The 25,896-nt window shown below is 46.1% G+C and overlaps 1 protein-coding gene across 7 annotated transcripts in view; it reads right to left on the reverse strand.

Annotated features, from left to right (window-relative positions):
* The window catches only part of LOC311232210 (ETS-related transcription factor Elf-2-like), a 109,749-nt gene that overhangs the window by 28,026 nt on the left and 55,827 nt on the right, over positions 1 to 25,896 (reverse strand). For 2 of the 7 annotated variants that reach the window (XM_084318933.1, XM_084318932.1), the window contains exon 1: positions 1,885 to 2,013. The exons of the other annotated variants lie outside the window; for them this stretch is intronic. In XM_084318933.1, the coding sequence (XP_084175059.1) occupies positions 1,885 to 1,942 (58 nt within the window). In that variant the 5' untranslated portion in view covers positions 1,943 to 2,013. Of the gene's footprint in view, positions 1 to 1,884; positions 2,014 to 25,896 lie in introns of those variants that run through there. 7 annotated transcript variants of the gene reach the window in all.

Consider the following 25,896-nt stretch of genomic DNA (forward strand, 5'->3'; position numbering starts at 1 on the left):
GACTAGACAGCTGCCCACTGACATAATTTCATTGAAAAGTAACTGGTGGAAAAGGAAGTAGAACCCAAGTCCAACCCATATTTAACTGGTATGTGCTATACAAATAGCTAAGTTGGAAAATTAAGGAAGGATTCCTTTCTATTAAAATGGTATTCAGCCTGTTGTTAAGGAAATGGTACGCATCCCATCTAGCACACTGAGAAGACACCCAGGGCACCTGCTGTTGTTGTCAATCACCGGTGGGGGGGGCATGATGATATCGCATTGCAAACTACCCTGTCCATGTTTGGCTATCTGACTGAGGCAACGGGAGAGAACAGGGCTATTTATAGGTTGTCCCACTCATTCAGACCTTCACAAAAACACAACACACTAGAGTAGGCACCACAGCAGAGACCCTATAAATTGCAGGGTGGGCCTTGAAACTAGGCATAAGCGCTGTAATAAGCCCACCAATAGGCTGTTAGTAAAAGCGTCCAGTGTATTCACCTATATAGTTGCTAAATGTACAACAAAGTGTTAAAACATATATACAAATATTTTAATAAGACTAATCCTGCGCTTTTTAATCTAACCGTAATGTCCTGACATAAATCTGTTATACGATTGGAAATGCAGAACATATCAATAATACATAAACATATTTTTTGTATCGTTTCACTTGCATTACCATTTGCTAGAATATAAATGGTATCTTGTATAAATATTTAGTAGCGCCAAGAAAAGCAGCAAGTCCGACAGAAAGTAGTGCTGTCCCTTATGACTTCCGTGTTTACACTCTTCATCCTTTCCCTCCAGTTCTCTTCGAAGACGCACACAAACCCCCGTCACTCAACACCCGCCCCGCAGCTTATTGGCTCGTTCCCCGAACAGTACCCGCCTTCCTGCGAGGCTGTGTCACGCCTCCCTCACACTGTTGGACTAATGAGCATGTAAATCACACACACTCCGCCCCCACGCACAGCAATGCTTCCGCCATCAGAATGACCAAAAATACTTGACAAATTGCAATTAAACAATACATAAAACACGTTTCGTTTGCACCAGACATTAAACAATATAAATGCATTCAACTACTATGCGGTTAAATAACACTCGCATTTGCTGAGTTTCTACGAGTGAATATCACCGTTAAAGCAAATTACTTTACGGGGAAGAAAGCAAGTCTGCTGGGCGATCCCGGGATAACGGAGCAGGGCAGACTAACGTAACCGAAGAAATAATAACGAAATGAAACCAGACCCAAAAACAACGCATTAAGTGGACGAAAGGCAGACACTTCACAACAGTATATAATATTATTGACCAATTGTGGTAGCTGTGGGGTCGTTACTATGTAATTATGAGGATTATTACCGTTTACCCAATTTTTTTAAACGTAAGAAACGAGGGACATCCATGACGAAATAATAAAATATGGCAACAATAACAACAATTCACATTTATTTGACCTTCTAAAACAGATACATGTTGTGGGTAAATAGTCCACATGCCCTTCCGACTCAGACAGCGTGGCAAAGACGTAGGAAAGACAACATCTTTGCACTTCCTGGTTTCGCAGTAGCAAACTGAAAACAGTTATTATGAAAAATACGGAGGCGATAAACACCAATTCCAATATGCAGATAGAACTATATGCAGATTACCATCTATACGTGCAGCATGGAAAGGCAAACAGAAAATGTTGCAGTTTAAACCGGGTGTGAAGAATTCGTGTAGCAACGCCATGCAGGTTGCTACCAAGGTGATCACTTCCTGATTGCCCTCCATTACTTCACCAAAGTACTTAACGGAATGGGGCACAGCGGTCGCCGTTAAAAAGCAACCTGTGCGCTTCAACGATCACTCCTGGGACGAGGTTATCAATAAATTCCGATGCGTTACCTGCTCTGATGAGCAGATCGAGTTGGTTAGCGGGCCCCTCATGCAGTGAAGTCGCCATGTTCTCCCCTTGCTGCAAATTCACATCGACTTCTCACTGAATCGCATAGGCAGCTACTAGCTCATATCACTCCGCCGCTAAAGGAAATCTCCTCAAATTCAACGACACTGAACAGCGGCAAGAGAGATATCCTTCCGCTGCCGTACACAGGAAATCCTCCGCCCCCGATTTCTCTCGCGTCGAAAGGACGTCAACAAAACACAGGAAGAGAAAATCCCCAACGCAATCGAGTGGACAATTTTTTTTTTTAAAACTCTATATTGAAATATTTCAATATATTAAACAAAATATCACATTCGAGCCGTTAATTTATATTAACATTTATGGAATGTTGTGTTTTACTGTCCATTATCATAGGTATCCTATTCTGTATCAGTGGAACAAATACATTTGATACAAACTGGCCAAACCATTGCAGGGGGAGGGGGCATCCAGCTTAGCATGTAGGGGTAATACTGTAGTTAGTCTGTGTAATATATTATTTATTTATTTTTAATTATTATTCTGTGGGCAAGTTGACTCAGCTAGAACACATTTTTATTTACAGTAAAACATGTTCTACTTACAGTAATGATGACCCAGGAGGATAGTAGCTGCAATGGGGCGGGAGGGTTCTACATATACATGCCCACACCTGGGACCTATCTGGTACAACCACAGCCTTCTGCCACTGGGAACTGAGCAGCTCAAGTGGAGCAGTTGGAGGTTTAAGTGCCTTGCTCAATGACACACCTTGACACTGGGGGGGGGGCATCTAGATTTCCCCAGTCTTTCTGGGGAGTTAAAACAGGTGACCTTTCAGTTACAAACCTACTTCTCTAAATGCTATGCTGCCTCGCAAAATAGAATAGATAAAGTGAGAAGAGAATCATGGATAGGTTTACATTTATTTGAAAATACTATATATATACACACACACAAAAAATTATTTACATTAGTAGACCCTGGACCAAAAATGGGGTGCGGTTCTATTTCTGACGTGTCCCAACATGACAAAAGCTGCCTGGATCCCACAGAAATAATAGTTTTAAAAGTTTAACAGCACCTAGTGTAGAGATAACCTCAAAGGTACCTGTTAAAGCTGTACTACGTAGTTTTGGGAAGGGAATTTTAACCTCAGAGAAAGGGGTGTTTATGGCCATAACTGAATAAATGATCCTCAGAGGAAACAATCCCTGGAACAATGTTTTTCTTTTTTTTATCTACTTTTTCTCCTCCTTTTTCTATTTTCCTCCCATCCCAATTTAGCCGTGCCAATTCTCCCCTCCCCTGTCTTGATCGTTGCTCGCATGTGCCCCCCACTGGCCGGTTGTAGGGAGGATAGAAGCCCATCACATGTCCCCTCCGATACATGTGGAGGCAGCCAGTCACATCTTTTCACCTGCCAGCGTGGACTCTCATTTGGTGAGGAGTAATGTGTAGGAGGCTCACACTGCCCCCGCCATTTTCCTGACTTTGCTGTGCAGGCGCCCCAACCGACATGTAGGAGTCGCTGTTCACAACGACCAGACTACCACCCTTCGACTTCCCTCCCGCTAACTCTGCCAATTGAGTTAGTATGACGGCCGGCCCAAGCCTCCGCTGACAGCCGGATTCGAGACCGGTGTCTCTTGCGTTGGTGACGAGCGCAATGTCCGCTGCGCCACCCAGCCGCCCTCCCTGGAACAATGTTTGAAACTAGAAAGCTCCCTTGAAATGTACCGTTTCATTGCGTTGTTTACATGCGCAGAGTCTACAGTTTTGTTTGCTATCCATACTTAGTTTATTATACAAAGACACATGTTTCATTATGATGTCTACCGAATTATCATTATGGCAATGACCACAGTGAAACACCAGAGGGGGGGTAGTAGTTTGGATTTATGATGACATAAGCTTGAGTACTAATTATTAAAAATAAAGTCAAATGCTTGTTCCATGAGTAATCTTTCCTAACAGAATTACACAGTTCAGCTTTAATTGAATGGGAATAATGAACAAAATATCCAGCAATGTGAAAATATCTTCTATTACTTGCATGCAATTATTGGAGGTGCCATGATGATAGATACATGCAGTTATAGAACGGCAACAAATTAAGTCACAAATGGTGTTTGTGGATGTGTGAATTCATGTTATATATATACATTGAATATGCAATAATAGGGCCTCCAATCTCAGGGATTTACATTATTGAATGTCTTTTACACACCTATCATGACTGTCCATAGAGCCTTTATTACTCAACAATAGCCACAAGGTGGCAGTGTTGAGCTCAATAATAACAAAACAAAAAAGGCCAGTATCTATCTTTCATTCTCTGTCCCACACTTTACCATTGCTGTGGACCAGTCACCAGCATTTGTGACAGACAAAGGCTATAGTCCATCTCAGTCCAAAGAGTCAATAAACCACAATGACAAAGTGTACAATGAAAACATTACTCATCAACAGTCAGGGAGAAAAATGCACACCTTTATGAATTCAGTTAATTTGTAAACCTGTGATATAGGCCTAGTTTTATGTTAGCCTACCAAATGTTCAATATATCCCTTAAGGTCATGATAGTCTTCATTTTAAACCACAGTTTGCAATCGTTATTCCAATTGCAAGAAATATTGCTCCTAAGTGTTGCCAGAAGGATTACATCATTCAATTCATGACATTATTTTTCTTTATGGTAAGCATTGTTGCATAAGATAAGGTGTAGCTATGGGTGTACAATGAAATACATCAGGGGTAGGCAAGGTAGGCCTGGGCCCACCCACTTGGCACTAAGATCCATTCAAACAGAGGGCTTCTTTTTTAATGAACTAATGACCCTGCCAGCGCAGGATCAAAGCTTGACCTGTCATCAGGGGAGGGAACCAGTTCGGGAAACAAAAATGAAAACCCGATAAAGAACGATACTTTTGTTTGAACGGAAATGTAACTGGGAACAAAAGTGATTTAAATGTTCAGGAACGTAATGAAGGTTATCTTGTTATAACCCTAGTTATATGAGTAATAGCGAGCGCTTTGCTCCATCTAATCATATCCTAAAATGAAAGCTTTCACCACGTGTACACCTGCCCACCTGCCTGACCACTCCCACATCCGCTCCTATAAAGCGGGGTCATGGCCATACAACAGCACCTTCCCCAGTCTTTCACCGCCGAAACGGAAGACCGTGGGGTCCTCAGTGATTCAGAGCAAAGCGCTCGCTATTACTCATATAACTAGGGTTATAAGATAACCTTCATTATATTTCGTTAATAGCTTACGCTTTGCTCTATTGGAACACAAGAGCTGAGCAGAGCGTAAGCCCGACAGATGCACCAGCTGAGGTCCCCTACAACCATCAGAACCGGGGAGGATCGGGGCCCCCCCTAGCGAGGGACGGGAGGGAGATCAGACACGACTGTGCGAAGAGGGTTTAGCGCCTCAAACGCACAGGGTGAGCAGACCGTGGGACTTACCTTTGTTTAGAAGGGCCCGCGAATCCCACACGCCCGCGCATCCCACACGCCACCAGGGAACGGACGTGAGCAAAACCCCCGTCACAGCCCCCAATATCGCGGGGTCGGAGTGAAAACCCCAACCCTGTGGCAAGGCCGTAGCAGCGGAGCGTGGAGGAGGTCCCAGCCTCAGGCCACCCCGGGGCTAGGACCCCCTGAAAAAAGGGGCCTGGTGAGGTCTATGAGGCCGTGGCATCGAGACCCCACCAGACGGTCACTGGTGACACCACATCGCCAGCGTATCGGACAGGGCCTAACCCAGGTGAAGGCCCTTCTCCCCTTGGCACGCCGCTCCGAAGCGCTCCCAAGGAGGTTTCCCCCCCACAATAACGTGGGGCCAGCCGGCGCACCGGGGAGACAACCCTCCAAGGAGGCTGATCCCTCAATCCAGGCCGACAGGTCCCAAGAGTAGAACTCGACCTGCGCCCGGAGCACTGCGGACTAGACAGGCGCCTAAGGGGCTTACTGTAAGAACAGTATCCCGGCGGAAAGGGTGTTCCGGTATGCTGTGCACCATGTCACAATCTCCACAAACCCTGACCCTGCCAATTTATTAATCCCGCGGGGTCGAGGTTCAGAGAAAGAGTTTGACACAATTGGCAGACGTCATGAAAGATGCGGGGGCATAGTCTCGGGCAGCAGGGGTCAGACCCGGGCTCAACCTGAGAGTCGACTCTGCTACCAACACACCGGGGAGACAACCACCCCCCTATGTTTATTATAACAGGAGGTGGGTGCTCCCTTTTTTTTGATCCACTTTTTTCTCCCATTTTCAATTTTTCTCCCATCTTAATTTCGTATCGTCCAATTCAACCCTCCCCCATCTCGAACGCTGTTTCATGCCTCCCACAAGCCGGCTGCAATGTGGACGTGTAAGCCATACATAGCACAAGTCCCCTCCGATACTCGAGGTAGCAGCCGTCGCATCTTTTCACCTGCGCAGCGCGATCTTTCAGCATCAGGGGTCTGCGCTTTGGAGGGACACCGCCCCCATCGCTTCTTGATTCTACTGCGCAGGCGCACCAACCTACCTGTAGGAGTCGCTGTCCACAACGTCCGATCCCCACCCATCAGTTTTCCCTCCCCCTAATACTGCCAATTGTATTAGTACGGACGACCAGCCAAACTGAAAACAATGTGGAGAGCTGGGCTCGAATCCAGCGTCTCCAGCATTGGTGGGGTGTGCCTTGCCCACTGCACCACCTAGCCGCCAGGTGGGTGCTCCGTTAAAGGAAAACTCCAACATTTTGGGAAATTAGCTTATTTGCCATCTTCCCTGGAGTTAAACAAGAAGATACATACCTTTGTTGTCTCTGTGCATGCGTTAGGCTTAGGGAACAGCCGCTCCGTTAGCGTAGCTTAGCTTCATCACTGGAAGTGGGTCAGACTTGTACCCTGACGTTGCCTACAGTGCCCTACAGTCACGAAATACACTCCAAATACAACTCCAAAACGTTCCTGTAAACATGTTGTGACCTGTGTATTTACCACATGGAGAAATAAAAAATAATTGAATTCGACAATTACGTTTTCTAAGCAGATATACTCTGAACTATTTTTTGCCGAACCACTCCTCTCGGGGCGCAGTCAGTGATACGTCAGATACTTCCTAACGTGACGCCGTGTTTGTTTACATTCTCATTTCATTCAAAGGATCCGAACCGATTGAAGTTTATGGATACCATGACTTAAAATCCTCTTACCTTGACGATTAAAAGCCTCCCCAATTTAGAAAACAGTATTCCCATGGCTGGTGTTGATATGCTGCACGCTAACGGAGCTAACCAACAACCGGACACTCAAGCAGATAACGAGGGTAATAACTTCCGGTCGGGGGGGTTCCAAAATAAAAGAGCGACGTCTATAGCAGCGGAAATACGTTTATTTTGTACATTATCTAACGTTAACACGAACCTAAACTAACTTTAGGTTAGTTGTAACGTTAGTTTAGGTTCGTGTTAACGTTAGATAATGTACAAAATAAACGTATTTCCGCTGCTATAGACGTTGCTCTTTTATTTTGGAACCCCCCCGACCGGAGGGAGGGGATGCAGACCAGAGAAAGACGTTTGTCTTGTTTACATCAGGGTCGCCCATTTTTTATTCATATTGACATTTATGACATACTCAACATACATGACATTTATGGCATAGGGACATACAGGTATTTAGTACTGTTACATTTGTGACATATACGATATTCAAATATACAGTACTGTTACCCATAGATCCTGACAGAGTATATACATATGATGGGGAGGGGACTGTACATTAGGAGTGGGTGGGAGAGAAATATACATACGGTGGGGAGGAGACTGTACATTTGGAGGGGGTGGGTGGGTGGGAGAGAAATATACATACGGCAGGGAGAGAATATATACATGCGGTGGGGAGGAGACTGTCTATTAGGAGGGGGTGGGGGTGGGGGGTTTGGACATTTACGGTGGCCAGTTTCGAATTGCAGCCTCCCGTAGGTGCTCTTTAAGAGCGGTTTTGAATGTGGATAGGGATTCACATTCCTTTACAGCTTTGGGTAGGGCGTTCCACATTGATGTGGCATAATTGCAAAACGTGTTTAGTCCCTTGTTTGAGCCGAATCTGGGTTTAACATGATTTGTTGAGCTTCCTCTGGTGTTGTGGTCGTGGTATTCACTGACCTTTGGGAAGTATTTTGACATGTACATGGGTACCTTAGTCGTATAGTGTATCTTGTAGACCAGGCCCATTGCAAGTTGCTGTACTCTGTCGTCTACTCTAAGCCATCCTAATGAGAGAAATCTGTGGTGGTTTTCAATGTATGTGATGTATAGATTGGGGGGAGATGACCGCATCTAAAGGGGCCGGGTCAGAGAGGTCGAAATGTGCATGCTGACGGTTTGAGCGGTGGAAGAATAGCGGTCTAGTGGCTGGCAGTCAGTGTTAGCCAGCAGAATGTTTACATTCCGATCAAGAACACAACAAGCTGATACAGCGGCAGGAGACACAGGAGCGAGGCGGAGAGGTTTGACATCATGAGAAACTGCGTTTTGAAATGTGAAAGGTTATTAGCAGTTGTCATGACAGCGCGTCGCATGACAACCAGGAGAGGGGCGGGGCCGTCGTTGCTATGGCGAAGATCTATAAATCGAAGTGTTTCCGGGTGTAAGGCAGACTAAGGGCAGACTACAATCTGACTAGGACTGAGATCAGACAGAAGAGACTCCCTCCTCTCATCACAGAGAGGGGGGGGGGGGGAAAGGATGTCACATCATCATTAGCTTCGGCTAACACAAGGAGAGTTTTGGCTAACAACCAGGCCTGACCACCTTTGGACTGAATAGCAGAAGGACGATAGCAAGGACAATACAATTTGATAACATCTGATTATGAGGTTCTGTTTAGTTAATAAACAACGCACTTCCAAGAAAGGTATCATGCTGTCAAGGTGTTGAATTCTTACGGGAAAACGTATTCACTATGGCGCGACCCCGGTCAGTCGCCTCTGGTTTAGCTCCGCGACGATTGTGCACACTTTTAGCTATTATGTTTGTTTTTTCTACTTTTTTTTATTAAAACATCACTGGCGGGTACGTCATACCAGACACTTATGGACCTAAACTCCGGACTCAAAGAGGAGTTTGGAGACACTTTATGCCTAGAATGGCCAACGGAGATCAGGCGGGACAACGTCAACAAAGACAAAGGAACCGGCAGGAAGAGGCACAGAGGGAAACGTGGAGGTATCAGGCTGAGGCTAAAAAGATCTGCTTACCGCCCAGCAATTCCATCCATCTTTCTGGCGAATGCACGTTCGTTGGAGGGGAGGATGGATGATCTGAGAGCGAGGGTCCGCTTCCAACGTGAGGTGAGAGACGCTAACATCATGTGTTTTATGGAAACATGGCTCAAGCCAGCGACTCCGGACCGGGGCATCTCTCCCTCGGACTCCTTCACCGTCCTACGAGCGGATCGCACGGCAGCCTCCGGCAAGAGCGTCGGCGGTGGGGTCTGTCTCCTCACGAACAATGGCTGGGTTAATCCCAAAGAGGTGCATGTTCTCTCACGCTCATGCTCCCCAGACATGGAACATCTTTCAATTCTGTGCCGTCCGTTCCATCTCCCCCGTGAGTTTACCGCGGTCATCATGACCGCTGTATATATCCCTCCACAAGCGAACACCGGCAAAGCGCTGGCGGAGCTACATGATCATCTCAACAAACACCAAATTAAACATCCAGACGCGGTGATGATCGTAGCTGGTGATTTCAACCAGGCCAATTTGAAAAAAGTGATGCCGTCCTTTTTTCAACACATCGCCTGCTCCACAAGGGGAGGAAACACACTCGACCACTGTTACACCCCGTTCAGAGCCGGCTACAAGGCTGTAGCGGCTCCACCATTGACGGGGGCTACAAGCTCGTCCGACCACGACTCCATCTTGTTATTCCCCGCTTACAAACAAAGATCACGTGACGCCGTCGTGTCACGTGAGACAAACAAATTTACCGACCAATCAGAGGCCACGCTTCAGGCCGCTCTCGAGGACACAGACTGGGGGATGTTTCAAGGAAGCGCCAGTGACGTCAGCGAGTTCGCGGACACCGTTGTGAGCTTCATTACAACACTCGCTGACAGTATTGTCCCCATGAAAAAGGTGCGGGTCTTCCCAAACCAGAAACCGTGGGTGGACAGTACAATCAGAGCAGCTCTGAACTCTCGCACCACTGCTTACAACCTGGGCAGAGAGTCAGGAAACATGGAGGAGTACAAGGCTACAGTCTATACTCTGCGCAAGGCTGTAAAACTTGCAAAACGGACATATGCTGATAAACTGGAGACACAAATGGCACAAAACGACACAAGAGGCTTATGGCGGGGACTGAAGACAATAACTGACTACAAAGTCAGCGCCCCCTCAATGGGGAGCGACGACGCCTCTCTTGCGGACAAACTCAACTCTTTCTACGCTCGGTTTGGTGTAGACAGTGGCGCCGCTAGCTCAACGGCTAGTGACGTCACTGGCGCGCCGGCTGTTGTGGAGGGGGGGGGGGGGGGGCAACCGCGGGGGGGCGGGGACGCTCTCTCGTTGTCGGAACACAGTGTGAGAAGAACATTTATGCAGGTGAACACCAGGAAAGCGGCTGGCCCAGATGGTATAACAGGACGCATACTTAAGTCCTGTCCCAACCAGCTAGCCCCTGTGTTCACCGCCATATTTAATCAGTCCCTGGCGGAGTCAGTGGTCCCTGCCTGCTTCAAGATGTCTACCATCATCCCTGTACCGAAGAAACCCTCCCCAACATGTCTCAATGATTACAGACCGGTGGCACTCACCTCTGTGGCCATGAAATGTTTCGAGAGGCTGGTCAAGGATCACATTTGTGCCTCCCTCCCCAGTGATATGGACCCTATGCAATTTGCATACAGGACAAACAGGTCCACTGACGACGCGGTCTCCCAAGTACTGCACAGCACCCTCTCTCACCTTGACCGCCAGAAGGGGGGCTATGTGAGACTGTTGTTCATTGACTACAGCTCAGCGTTCAACACCATAGTCCCCACCAGACTGGTGGACAAGCTGATCGAGCTGGGTCTGAGCTCCGCTCTGAGCGCCTGGGTACTGGACTTTCTGAGTAAAAGACCCCAGGCGGTCAGGGTGGGGGGTCAGACCTCCAACACCATCACCCTGAGCATCGGGTCCCCCCAGGGCTGTGTTCTGAGCCCCCTGCTGTACTCACTCTACACACACGATTGTGTGGCCAAGTTCAGCTCCAACTCCATAGTGAAGTTTGCAGACGACACAGTGATGGTGGGGCAACGACGAGAAGGCCTACCGGGAGGAGGTTGAGGTACTGGAATGCTGGTGCCAGGACAACAGCCTGCTCCTGAACATTGGTAAAACCAAGGAGCTGATCGTGGATTATAGGAGAGGACAGCAGGAGACACACACACCACTGAGGATAAACGGGGCTACCGTGGACAGGGTGAGCAGCTTTAAGTACCTGGGGGTCCACATCTCAGAGGATCTGACATGGTCAACACACATAGACTCAGTCGTAAAAAAGGCGAAGCAGCGCCTCTACCACCTGAGACAGTTAAGGAAGTTCAGAGTATCTGGGAAGATACTCCAGTCCTTCTACTCCGGAGCTGTAGAGAGCATCTTGACTGGAAACATCACTGCCTGGTATGGAAACAGCACGGCACAGGACAAGAAGGCCCTACAGAGAGTGGTGCGCTCAGCCGAGCGTACCACGGGTATTGCACTACCTCCCCTGCAGGTTCTATACAACAAGAGGTGCAAATCCAGAGCCTGCAGAATAATGAAAGACCCTCACCACCCCAACAACAGCCTGTTCCAGCTGCTGAGGTCAGGCAGACGCCTGCGAACCCCAGCTACTAGGACAGAGAGGCTTCGGCTCAGCTTCTTCCCCCAGGCCCCAGAGCCTTGAACACTGAACACTGAGTGCCACAGAACACTGAACTCTCCACACACAAGCACACATGAGCACACACACGACACGCACGCTGTACACGCTCGCACACTAGCAGCCACTTTAACATGAGCAAGCACACACTCATGCTGCACACGCCCACACTTATGGCCACAAAGGAAAGGTCACTTTAAAAATAGTATAGCAACAGTAACAGTGTATTGCACTACCAAAGGACCTAGCATGTCCTCCATGCTCTGTAGATAACTTATGTACAAATACCAATATGCCCTACTATGTTACCTGTTTATTGCACAATGTTGTTTTATTGGATTCTATTATATGTTGTACTACTGTATTGCACATCGTTGCGGGCAAGACCACCCGCATTTCATTGTATACTTGTATGCCGTGACAAATAAAACTCTTGACTTGACTTGATTATGCCGCGGATTGCACTAACGGGGAATGATACGGTTTTATCAGCCAGTATGAGGAGACGTCGGGGGAATCAAATACAGAACGCAGAGTCAGTGGATGGAAATGAAAACACAAGCCAAACAGACAACGACATGATACCGGCTGATTGATCAGAATCTAACACTAGGTTGTCAAAGTGGGCAGGGGTGAGGTGGGTTCTAGGGGTAAGGTCAAGTAGAAGTCTGACCAGTTTGTTTTGTGATGTTTGTAATCTTGTTTTTAGCGCCTTTGAGGTGCTTTTGTACCATGAGGTGCAAGCATAGTCGTAGTACCCTTGAATGAGTGCTCCTGCCAGAGTCTTCAGGGCATTCTTGTTTACCAGAGAGGAGATCCGGTACAAGAATCTAGTTTGTTGGTTGACTTTTTTTTATTACATTGGATGCCATTTTGTCACAGGAAAGATTTGCCTCTAGGATGGAACCCAGGTAGGTAATTTCATCTTTCCTTGTGACAATATTGTCACCCACTGTAACTGAGAAGCCGTCAGTCTTGCAGAGTTTGTTATTTGAACCGAAGAGAATGGACTCTGTTTTGCCCATGTGTAATAATAGTTTGTTATCAGCGAGCCATATGCAGATGTTGCCTAGTTCCGAGTTGAGGGTTTTTTCAACCTGCAACTTGTTCTTGTCAGAGACCAGCAGGGCTGAGTCGTCCGCAAACAGGAACAAGTTGCAGTCACAAGCTGACAACATGTCATTTGCATAAATTAGGAACAGTAGCAGTCCTAGTATGCTTCCTTGTGGAACACCACAGCTCACTGTGAGGGGGGGGGGGGATAGAGTACCGTTTACCTCCACCATCTGTTCTCTCCCCTCCAGGTAGGATTGCATCCAGCTCACTGATAAACTATCAAAACCAATTGCTTTTAGCTTGTCAATCAGAATGGAGTGATTGACAGTGTCGAAGGACTTTTGTAGGTCCAGCATGACCATTCCGCAGTATTTGCCCGCGGCCACCTCTTGTTTGATGTGGTCGTTCAAATAGAGAAGGCATGCGTCAGTGGAGTGGGATGTTCTGAAGCCAGATTGGAATTCGTAGATTAGATTTCTTTCCGCCAGGTACTTTTCGACCTGTTCGTAGACTATTTTCTCCATGACTTTCGAGATGGAGGTAAGAATAGAAACAGGGCGGTAGTTGCCTGGGTCTAATTTGCTGTCCTTTTTGTGCAGAGGGGTCACTCTCGCAATTTTGAAGTCCTTGGGGACGTGTCCCTGTTTTATGGAGAGGTTTATTATGTGTGTGATGACTGGGGTGATGGCGGCTGCTGAGTCTCTGAGGAATTTGGAGGGGATGTTGTCATGGCCAGTGGCCTTGTTAGGTTGGAGGGCGCTCAGTTTTTTTTAGTACCTCATCGGTTGTTACCATTTCTAGTTTGAAGTCGTCTTTGCGGACCCCTAGGTTTTTGTAGTATGCTACTATGTGTTCTACCCCATAATGCCCTGAGTGGGAGGGTAGTTTGTTTACCAGTGTTGTGGCTATGTTTGTGAAGAAGATGTTTAAGTAATTGGCTACATCCAGCTTGTCTGTGATGAGCGTGTTGTCCGTCTTTATGTTTATGTTTGAGAATCTGGTTTTAAGTGGGGCGGCTAGGTGGCGCTCACCACCAATGCAGGAGACGCTGGGTTCGAGCCCAGCTCTCCGCATTGCTATCAGCTTGGCTGGTCGTTCATACTAATACAATTGGCAGTATTAGGGGGAGGGAAGCTGATGGGTGGGGATCGGACGTTGTGGACAGCGACTCCTACAAGTCGGTTGGTGCGCCTGCGCAGCAGAATCAGGAAGCGACGGGGGCGGCGTGCCCTCCAAAAACACAGACCCCCGACGCCGAGAGATCGCACTGTGCAGGTGAAAAGATGCGACTGCTGCTTCGAGTACCGGAGGGGACACGTGATGTAAGGCTTAGTCCACATTGCAGCCAGCTTGTGGGAGGCATGGCCTAACAGCGTTCGAGACAGGGGAGGGTAGAATTGGACGATACGAAATTGGGATGGGAGAAAAATAGAAAATGGGAGAAAAAGTAGATAAAAAAAAAGAATCTGGTTTTAAGTTTTTTACTGCAGCCTATTTGATTATTGAGTAATTTCCAAAGTTCACATGGTTTGTTTTTGTTTTCCTCAGTTTTGTCATTGATGACATTTTTTTTGCGGTTTTTATCATGGTGTTTACGTCATTTCTTTGTCTGTTTCTTTGAATTTTTTGTTCAACCACGTGGGCTTGGAGTTCACCGTTTGAGCTTTTGGAAAGCTTTGTCTGACTTTTATGAAGTTCAGAGCATTTTTTGTCTCTGGTATTCATAGCGGCCAGTATTTCAGTGTGCATCCATGGCTCAGTACAATTTTTAACCCTGGTGGTTCTTAGGGGTGCCATGTTGTTGAGTATTGTTGTGCATTTGGTTTTGAATCCAAGCCATGTTTCTTCAACCTGTGTACCACTGAGTTCATCTGACCAGTCCATGCTGAAAGAAACTGGTGTTTTTGGGTGTTTTTCAATGTATGTGATGTATAGATTGGGGGGAGATGAGAGCATCTAAAGGGGGCCGGGTCAGAGAGATCGAAATGCGCATGGCTTGCCTTAGCAGAGGGTGGTGGAAGAGGTGGTTCAGAGTGAGCAGGAGTCACTGAATAGCAGCACACTGACCGAGCGGGATGTTGACATTCCGATCTAGAACACAACAAGCTGATACGGCGGGCACAGAAGACAGGCAGAGCGAGGGAGAGGGTTTGACAGTAGAAACTGCGTTTAAAATGTGTGAAAGGTTATTAGCAGTTGTCATGACAGCGCGTCGCATGACAACCAGGAGAGGGGTGGGGCCGTCGTTGCTATGACGAAGATCTATAAGTCGAACAGTGTTTCCGGGTGTGAGGCAGACCAAGAGCGACTAAGGGCAGACTACAATCTGACTAGGACTGAGATCACACAGAAGAGACTCTCTCCTCTCATCACGGAGAGGGGGGGGGAGGAAGGATGCCACATCATCATTAGCTTCGGCTAACACGAGGATGGTCTTGGCTAACGACCAGGCCTGACCACTATTGGACTGAATAGCAGAAGGACGATAGACTGAACACACCGAAAGATCTTTAGAATAGATCTTACAAGGACAATACGAATTGGTTCCCATCTGATTATGAGGTCTCCGTTTATGAAAATAAACAACGCTTCGGGCGGCTACGTGGCGTAGTGGGCAAGGCACTCGCCACGAATGCGGAGACGCTGGGCTCGCCTGTTCGAGCCCAGCGCTCCACATTGCTTTCAGTTTAGCTGGTCGTTCATACTAATACACATTGGCCGTATTAGGGGGTGGGAAACTGATGGGTGGGGATCGGGCGTTGTGGACAGCGACTCCTACAGGTCGGTTGGTGCGCCTGCGCAGTAGAATCAGGAAGTGTCGGGGGCAGCGTGAGCCTCCCACGCGTTACTCCTCGCCACTGAGAGATCGAGCTGCGCAGGTGAAAAGATGCGACTACTGTTACCTCAAGTACCGGAGGGGACTTGTGCTATGTATGACTTAGTCCACATTGCAGCCGGCTTGTGGGAGGCAAGAAACAGCGTTCGTGACAGGGGAGGGTTGAATTGGATGATACGAAATTGGGATGGGAGAAAATATATAGAAAATGGGAGAAAAAGTGGATAAAAAAAAAAGAAAATAAACAACGCTTCTCCTTGTAAGGTATTACGCTGTGTCGAGTATCGAATTCTTACGAAGGTGGAGAATTATTATGGTGGCGGATCGCACTAACGGGGAGAGATAAGGGTTGTACAGCCAGTATAGGAGACGTCAGGATCATTAAAATGACACAACGCAGAGGGAGTGGATGGAGAGATGATAACACAAGAAGACATGATACTGGCCGATTGATCAGAATCTAACAATGTTCTCCAGTTCTTGGTTAAAGGCCTCCTTAGAGTAGGTTTTGAGGTCTCTAGATGTGACTGTTTTGTGACAGCCAGCCTTCCGTTTTAGCTTTTTGCGCGTACAGAAAATCATATAATCGCATGCTATCACCCCTTTATTGGAGATCATGGACTTGTCAGCAGGGAGCCGGTCTACAAAAGACACAGACACGGGTCCTCACATGACGAGCCTGGGAATAACAACCGCGTCAATTCTGCTCCTTATGTAAGAGGGGAAGACAGCGGTTTTCCCAGAGAGACCTCAACGTGAGTAAACAATTGAAAAAGGTTCATGTAACACATTGGACCAAGACTCTGAGGAGGAGATTCTGAAACTCAGAGGAGGCTCTGAAACTCCCTGAGGAGGAGGCTCTGACCCAATATACACTACTGGTAGGGAGCAGAGTAGAAGACAATTGTCTCTACTACATTGCACAACCTATCCTTTACAATGACAGCGGTCTGCAGCACAGGCCCTGTAACTCACGGACATGTCTCTTGGCCAATAAGAAAACGCGCTTGTGCTTCAATGGCCTCTCGAGCCTGGGAATAAAAATGTGTCAATTCTGCTCTTCATGTAAGAGGAGAAGACAGCGATTCACCCAGAGAGACCACAACGTGAGTAAAAACAATTGAAAAAGGTTCATGTAACAATTGGACCAAGACTCTCTGAGGAGGAGACTCTGAAAACTCTGAGGAGGCTCTCACACTGAGAGGGAGGTTCTGAAACTCAGAGGCTCTGAAACTCCCTGAGGAAGAGACTCTGAAGAGGCTCTGACCCAATATACACTACTGGTAGGGAGCAGAGTAGAAGATAAATAGTCTCTACTGCATTGCATCACCTATCCTTTACAATGACAGCGGTCTGTAGCCCTGTAACTAACGGACATCTTGGCCAGCAAGAAAAAGCGCCTGTGACGTTTTCAAATGGCCGGGGGAAACCTGTGTCCCACCTATCCTGATTTGGTGTGGGAGACAGGAAAATCCCCCCCCCCCCCCGTGACGACAGAGAGAACGCCCTCGACAGGGAGACTGATAGGTAGAAAGGCACAACCTCTCGGCTAATCAGTTTCGTAAGGATATAACTATATCCGGGAGGGGGGAGGTTTATTTTATCCACCCCCTCACCACCTCACCCCTGATACGACACCAAAAGAAAGCAGAGCCACAGGCGATAACCTCGTTTTTGTAAAAAAATAACTGGCTTTATCCACGGCTCTGGCTTATGTGTGAAAACTTGCCACCCGTTATTTTGATCATCACCCTTAACAGTTTGAGTGCCAGCCATTAACATGGGAAACATGGTTAAATGCCAGGACCCACTTCAATGATAGCGTTGTGAATGCATAATCTCGCATAATTATGGCTATGTGTCTAATCTGCCTGTCGTTTATCAATGACTTGTTTGCAGTCAACATTGTCGAAACGGATTTTTTTTTTAATTTAATTTCTTTTAATCGGTTCATTTTTGTTTTATAGCATTTTGAAAAGCCCTCGTTTTTCAGGAAAATATATAGATTCCGTGATAAAAGGCATTTACTGGAATATTCTAGCATACACAAAAACGTTGTCATTTTTCAGCCTATTTATGAATCGTTTTCAAATAAACGCTAGATTATCGATAGTATATGTGTACTTATGCACGCTATAGAAGCGGGCTGAAAAATCGATTCTCTCATTTCCTCATCAGCGATCACAGCCACACACACACACACACATTGATGAAATATGAATTCAAATCGCCAATAAATAAAAAAAGACAAACAAACGCTATATAGCGCCGAGGGCACTCAAAGGTCGGCATGAACTAACGACAAAACGCATCCGTGGCACTCAATGTGTTAAGCAAAAAAAAAATATCAAGCTAAAGAGAGGGACTCAAGGCCCTTGGTCAAATGCCACTATGTACAACTCTGTAGGATAACACCCAGCCAGTTGTAGACTCAATGCTACGTTTCCTAAACGTTACATGAAACACGCACACAACTTCTCATCATACAATAAAAAAAACCAGTTAACTTTTACTCGCGTAAGAAGAACGCTGTTTTTAAGTAGAGAAAAGGACATAAGCCTTGGCCAAGTGCTAGAACTTACAAGCCTTGCTAAGCTATACAAAATAGCGACCAACACAATTTTCAAAGAAAACTGCACAACACTCCAAGCAAGAAAACGCAACCCCAGCATTTGTAGCTGTGAGTTCACATAGCACACGTCGTATCTCCCAAAATGCAGTGAAGTAACACACGTTTTGTTAAACAAAAACATTGTTATTAACCCAAAACATTCGGGAGGGGGAGGAAGGAAGAGTGGGGCATAGTGTAAAGTCCTACCTGACCACCGGACGCAGGATGAACAAATGACTGGTCCACCATGTTGACGAGGCCTCTCGCTGGCAGGGCCAGAAGCGGCGACAGCTGGAGCCTCGCTCCGGCGTGACGGCCACATCCTGCGGCCGGTCATGGTGCAGGCCGACGACATCTTCTGCCAGAGATGACGCTGAGTCAAAGTGCTCAGGGCCCGCTACTTCCTCACGGCTAATGCCAACGGTTTTAGCACAAGCTAACAGCTAACGCCAGGCTGACGGTTAGCATCAAGCTAACGTTTCCAGCCTTAACGCAGCAGCAAGCTAACGGCTTAGCCTAACCGGCTATCGACAGCCACCAACTAACGCAGTAGCAAGCTAAAGCGGCTACTACTGAAGCTGTGTAACGTGAGGAATAGCGATACAGGCCAAACACTTCAGACAGCCGACTGTCTCTTCTTCTTTTTATCCAAAAGAAAAAAGGGAAGGCAACACACGTCCCTCTCACAGAACGGTGTTACCAGATACAGCGGCATCGGCAGATATTCTCCTAATGAAACACTGAGCTTGCATCCTCCACGCCGGGAGCTTTCGACTTGAAAAGCGGGTCCAGCGTGGTGGCAGAGGGTATCCATCTTCAGAGACCGGGGACTTGAACCCCAGACTCGGAATCACGGCCCCAGGAAAACAAAGCTACGACCTCTCTGAGGAGGAGCACTGTTTTATCGTGGGGCATCAAACTAGAACCCCCTCCATACCGCTATGGAGAGGCAACGAAGGGATTCTTGCTTGGAGCCGACCTTATGCAAGCTGCGCAGTTGCCCCCGCACAACTGACACACCTGAGGCTCGCGTCGCAAAACATCACCTGCCCTAGAGAGACCGTCAGCTCTCTCAGCCGACCGCCTCTCGCGGCATAGTATCCAGCTGCATAGCCGGAGCGCAACGCCGGCGGGGGAACTGCTCAGCGACACGCGCCCCAATGCGAAGCGCCGGTGGAGGTCAGAATGATCATCATCTTCTAGACTCTCCGGTGGTGACGACATTATCCTTTCTTTTTCCCATAAATTAGTGAGAGAGGGAGAAACAAAAGAAAATGCCAACACAGCTCCTATAACTAAACTAACTACTTTAACACTTTGAGGGCCACGCCTGGTTTTCCGTTTTACCGCTTGAATGCCACCATCGGCGCCAATGTTAACGTTAATATCACCTAATCTATGTTTTAAATTATGGCTATGTGTCTAATCTGCCCATCGCATTATCAAAGACTATTTTCCAGTCAGTGCTGTGAAGGCAGATTGTTTTTTTATCGCGTCGTTTCCGTTTCAGAGCAGTTAGAAAAGCCCCCGTTTTGATATAAAAAACAGCTCATTCTGGAGCATTCTATGAAAATCGTCTTTTAGTGGAATATTCCACAACGTTGATATTCGTCGGCCTTTTTATGAATCGTTTTCAAATAAACGCTAGATGATCAATATTATACGTGCACGCAAGCACATTACGGCCGCGCACTGATAATCGCTCCGTTGATTTCCTCACAGACTTTTACAGTGAAACCGAAAGAAGACATTTCACAAAACAGCTTATAACTTCATCAAACTTACTCTGATTATCCTACCACTGATAACATAGAGTCCTTACCTGACATCAGATGGTATCCAACTGGTATATTCCAATTCCTGATTACCATTCGAAAAAATCGATAAGTGTATGGATCCAACGCGAGACTGTAGATCTCCATGATCCGCGGGGATCTGAGGCTCCAGAATGAACTGTGGTAACCCCGGCTGGATCAGTGAACTGGAAAATGTGGAGTACCGGATTTTTTCCCCCATTCATTTTCATTGAGTCCATTCCAAAATCACTTATGTCATCTGGGAGACGACAGGGGGCGCTTTTTTCCACAGTGATCACCGGTGCAGCTCGGCTATACTCGGGTAGGCTCGGGTGATGCAATAATTTTTCAGATCGAAAAAAAAAAAAAAAAAAAAAAAATCAGAGAAATCTCGTGAGTGGCATTCTACGTCACTATTAAAACCCAGAGAAATCTCGTGAGTGGCACTCAAAGTGTTAACACTAAACTTAAAGCAGTGCTATACACAGGCTTTGTGGTGAAAGTAGGGAAGGAGCTGTTGTATGGCCATGACCCTGCTTTATAGGAGCGGATGTGGGAGTGGTCAGGCAGGTGGGCAGGTGTACACGTGGTGAAAGCTTTCATTTTAGGATGATTAAAGGGATAGTTCCAATAGAGCAAAGCGTAAGCTATTAACGAAATATAACTTTTATTATTGAGGCAAGCAACCAGTTAATAACGTTTATTTTAGTTTCCAAAATGAATAGCCTACATTGTTATTAACCTCATTAACAGCTCCACTGCTCCCTTTCTCCACTTGAAAGAAAAGCCTTGATGTGTGTGTCGCCCTGCGGCTGCGCCCCTCACTCACTCCTCGACAGAGCCACGACTAATGTTAGCAGCACTACTAATATGAGTTCAGTGACTTCCTGGACGCGTTTTATAGAAGGCATTAGGCACTGTGTAAACAATCTTTGGAGACACCTTGTTATCGATGGAGGCTGTCATCCTTGATCCATTGCTGAATGAATGAAATGAATGAATGAATGAAAACTTTATTTAACAGATTGCAGAATGGGTACAATACAGTACGGCTCAATACACACAATTGCATGCAGACCAGAGAAAGACGTTTGTCTCGTTTACATCAGGGTCCCCCATTTTCAATTCATAGTGACATTTATGACATACACAACATACATGACATCATGACATTTATGGCATAGGGACATACATGGCATAGGGACATACATGACATAGGGACATACATGACATGACATACAGGTATATAGTACCTGTTACATGCTTGGCAATAAACGTTCAGATCTTTCCAATGTTCTGTTGTGATCTCCTGGATAGCTGCCTTTTAACATTAGTCAGCTGTCCTTTACAGTAGCCTACTTCCCTACCGACCTGCATCCCAATAATAAAACTCTTTGCTTGCATCGCGTTATCTTAGGTTTCAGAACCATGTTGGCTCAAATCTAAAGGTACGTTGATTGATTGATTGATTGAAAACTTTATTAACAGATTGCAGAATGGGTACAATACACTACAGCTCAATACACACAATTGTTAAGGGGATGCAGACCAGAGAAAGACTTTTGTCTTGTTTACATCAGGGTCCCCCATTTTCAATTCATCAGGACATATATGACATACATGACATACAGATAGACAGTACTGCTACATCTATACATTTATGACATACCATATTTGCAAATACAGTACTGTTTGTGATACAAAAAGAGTCAAGAAAAGGGAGTATATACATTTGACGTAGAAACTGTACATTGGAGGAGGTTGGGTGGGGTTGTGTGGGGGGGGGGGGGGTTGGGTACATTGGGATATTGACAACCATACTGGGTCATTTACATTGGAGGTGGTTGGGGGGGGGGAGAAACACTGTATAAACAAGCAAAACTGTACATTGGGGGGGGGGGGGACACTGTACAAACAAGCAAAATTGTACATTGGAATATTGACAAAACCATACTAGGTAAATTACTGTACATTGGAGGGGGTTGGGTTAGGACATTTACAGGGGCCAGTTTCGAATTGCAGTCTCCCGTAGGTGTCCCTTGAGAGTGGTTTTGAAAGTGGGTAGTGATTCACATTCCTTTACAGCTTTGGGTAGGGCGTTCCACATTGATGTGGCATAATTGCGAAACGTGTTTAGTCCCTTGTTTGAGCCGAATCTGGGTTTACTTCAAGCTAGCTAACTTTAGCTAACCAGTCCAGTTATAAGGCTAATCTGTATGATGGAAAGTTGACTGCCAAACTAGCAGTACAATGACAGCTGTCTCCAACAATGACCTAGGCTATCTTCAAAAGTAATAGGTAATCGGTTCAATTAACGTCTCCCTCATTCACTCATCCCTGTTTCTGTTTTTTCCAAATGTTTATCAGTTAGTCTAATAAGCTATAGCATAAAATATGCTTAATGTGTTGAGAAGTCAGACATGCTGTCAGGTGGTTGACAGGTTCTAAACAAGCCATTTGATGAAAGAGGAATGTTATGAAACGTGGGTGTATATACTTTGAATATGCAATGGAACCTCCAATCCCAGGGATTTAGATTATTGAATGTCTTTTACACACCATATCATGGCTGTACCATGACAAACTAAAACTAAACTAAACCATGAAGCCTTTATTAGTCAAGAATATCCAGATGGTGGCAGTGTTGAGCTCAATAATACCAACACAAAAAAATCTATCTTTCATTCTCTGTCCCACACTGTACCAGTGCTGTGGACCAGTCACCAGCATTTGCGCCGGACAAAGGCTAAAGTCCATCTCAGTCCAAACAGTGAATAAACCACAATGACAAAATGTACAACAAAAATAGTACTCATCGGCGGTCAGGTGGCGTAGCGGAGATTGCGCTCGTCACCAATGCAAGAGACTGCGGTCTCGACTCCCGGAGTCAGCATTGCCTTGGCTTGGGCTGATCGCTATACTAACTCGTTTGGCTGGGTTAGGGGGAGGGAAGCCGTGGGTGGGAAACTGGCGTTGTGGACAGCGACGCCTACAGGTCAGGTCTGGGCGCTTGCTCAGCGGAGGCAGGACTTGAGGAAGGCAGCGTGACCTCCCACGCGTTACACTTCACCAATGAGAGCCCTCGCTGCCAGGTGAGAAGAGAGCCACTGGCTGTCGCCGCACGTGTCGGAGGAAGCGTGCGGATACTTCAGGGTTCCCTTGTACCGACCAGTAGGAGAACATGCGCACAACAACCAGGTAGGGGAGGGGGGGAATTGGCACAACGACTAAATTGGGACGGGGAGAAAACAGAGAAAAATCGGAGAAAGAGAGATACAAAAAAATAAAATAAAAAAATAGTACTCATCAACAGTTAGGGGGAAAAAAGCTGCAATATTTTCATTCAAATTCACTCCAATTCCCAAAAGTTTTGTTTTTGTTTTTCTTTTAACCGATTCTGAACTTTATCTTAACAATTTAAGGACCAGCCACATAGTGTTTCGGTGCCATGCGTTGTGGACCAGAGGCACGTATATAGCCATGGCAAGTTGTTATTGTTTTATCCATATTAATAACCGGATCAAGATCCCCGATCGACTCTGCAGATCTACCCGCCTCTGTGGAATCGGCAACATGCAATACCGGCCAGATCCTCTTAGGGGCGCCATCGCTCCACTGCAGTATCATTGTGGGCGAATGGAATTCTTTTTTTTTATACCCTCCAACGGAGTATCATATTACTCTGATCACAAACCAACAGCATGCACCGTGTATCACGTTTCGAAGCGGAGATTTCACCATGGAATAAGGGGATTTATCATCAACCAATGGACATATCGATCTACCAGATGCCGACCGATAACGGGGAAATGCTGCCGGGTATCACACGGGCTGACGGTAAGACATTTATCACCTAATTTATAGCCGGATCGGAGCTTGCTGTGCAACGCTAGCAATCGATCTGTGAATGTGGCTACTTACACGGACACTCTATTGGTAATCAATAATACTAATCGAAGTCCCCCGCCGCCCCCCTTTCATCCATAGATGCTCTGGGATAGTCCGGATCATAAGCAGTTTATGTTATTTCATTAGCATATATACAACTGAAATGCCGTTGAATATAACGTTAGTAGCCTTTAGCTCTATAACTAGCTTTCCAGAAAATAGATGATCTGCGATAAAGCTTATATTCACGGTGCTATAAAATGACAACCTACTGATGGATTTTTTTTCCTTTAAGCCATACTGAAGGGACGGTTTATGCACTCAATTGACAATGAGAATGGACAGATAGCAACACTATAAAGTATAGATATAGCTGTTAAAAAACCCACATGTTTGTTTACATTCCCCGGTCCTCTAGCCACTAATTAGACTAAGCCCATCGGTCGTCAAAGTGTTAACACTTTCAATGCCCACCATGTGATAACACGTGTTATCAGCCCGACGCCTGAATGCCCACAACGACAATTAGCGTGTTATTTTTTTATTAGCGATCTGAATTCATATTTCATCAACCGAGTCTCCCGTTGGTAAACCAGCCCCATCAGGAGCTCAGATGTGAAAAAACCGCCCCCTATCGTCTCCCAGATGGTAATGCACCCTTTTGGAATGGACTCAATGAAAATGGATGAGAAAAGAAAAATCCGGAATCCACATTTTACTTCTCAGGCATGTAACCCGAGCCGATCGGATTCATTGTGGACCCTCAGAACAGCGTGGAATACATATGTCCAGTATGCAGCGTTGGATCAATAAAAGCGATCGATTTTTGGAATGGCGATCAGGAATTGGAATGATCTTTTTGGAGAACATCTGATCTGAGGTAAGGAATCTATTTTACAAGTCTTGGGATAATCAGAGTTGTATTCGCTGAGATCTCAGCGTTCACCCTATGTGTGATGGGTCTGTATGTGCGCGATCGCTTTGAGGAAATCAGAGAATCGATTTTTCGCTTATAAAGCGTGCAAACGTACACATATACTATCGATAATCTAGCGTTTATTTGAAAACGATTCATAAATAGGCCGAAAAATGTCAACGTTTTTGTGTATGCCAGAATATTCCAGTACAGGGCGTTTATCATGGAATCTTTTTTATTTTCCTTGAAAACGAGGGCTTTTCAAAATGCTATAAAACGAAAATGAACCGATAAAAAAACAATCCGCTTCGACAATGTTGACTGGAAAACGAGTCATTGATAAGCGACGGGCAGATTAGACACATAGCCATAATTTAAAACATAGATTAGGCGTTATTAACGCTAACATTGAAGTGGATGGTGGGCATTCAAGCACTAAATCGTGCGCCCCCTGCTGGCACTGAAAGGGTCCAAATGTTTGAACCAAAACAAAAAAAAGTCTAACGTTTTTAATCAACCAATACAATATGGTTTCAGTTTCCTCCCTTGCCTGTCATTGAATACTGCTTCTTTGACTACGTCACCAATAAAACTACTATTAGACACATCTGGTTTTTCACCAGATTTTTGAGCGGCAGTGCATTTCACAAATGCCAGTAGCCAGCAAATGCTTCCAACATAGGCATAGAGACAGAGGTCCCACCCAAACCAGAGTGTGTTTGTTTGCTATGTGACTCTTGGTTGTCGCCAGTCTTCTCCCCTTTCTCTCTCCACTATAACCTCTCTAGTAGAGCAGAGATGAAGTACAAATCATGCTTGAAGTGACATTGCACTGTGGTACAAATCATATTTCAAAACACTCGCACTGGTAAAACTTAATGGGTTGTAAAACATCAGACAAAAGCTTCTCCTAATGTACTTGTTCATGGTCACCGCTCGTTTTTGTCTGACTCTCTTTATTGATCATTTAA

This window comes from Notolepis coatsorum, assembly GCF_963971535.1.
Source record: "Notolepis coatsorum genome assembly, chromosome: 7".
NCBI classification, from domain to species: domain Eukaryota; kingdom Metazoa; phylum Chordata; class Actinopteri; order Aulopiformes; family Paralepididae; genus Notolepis; species Notolepis coatsorum.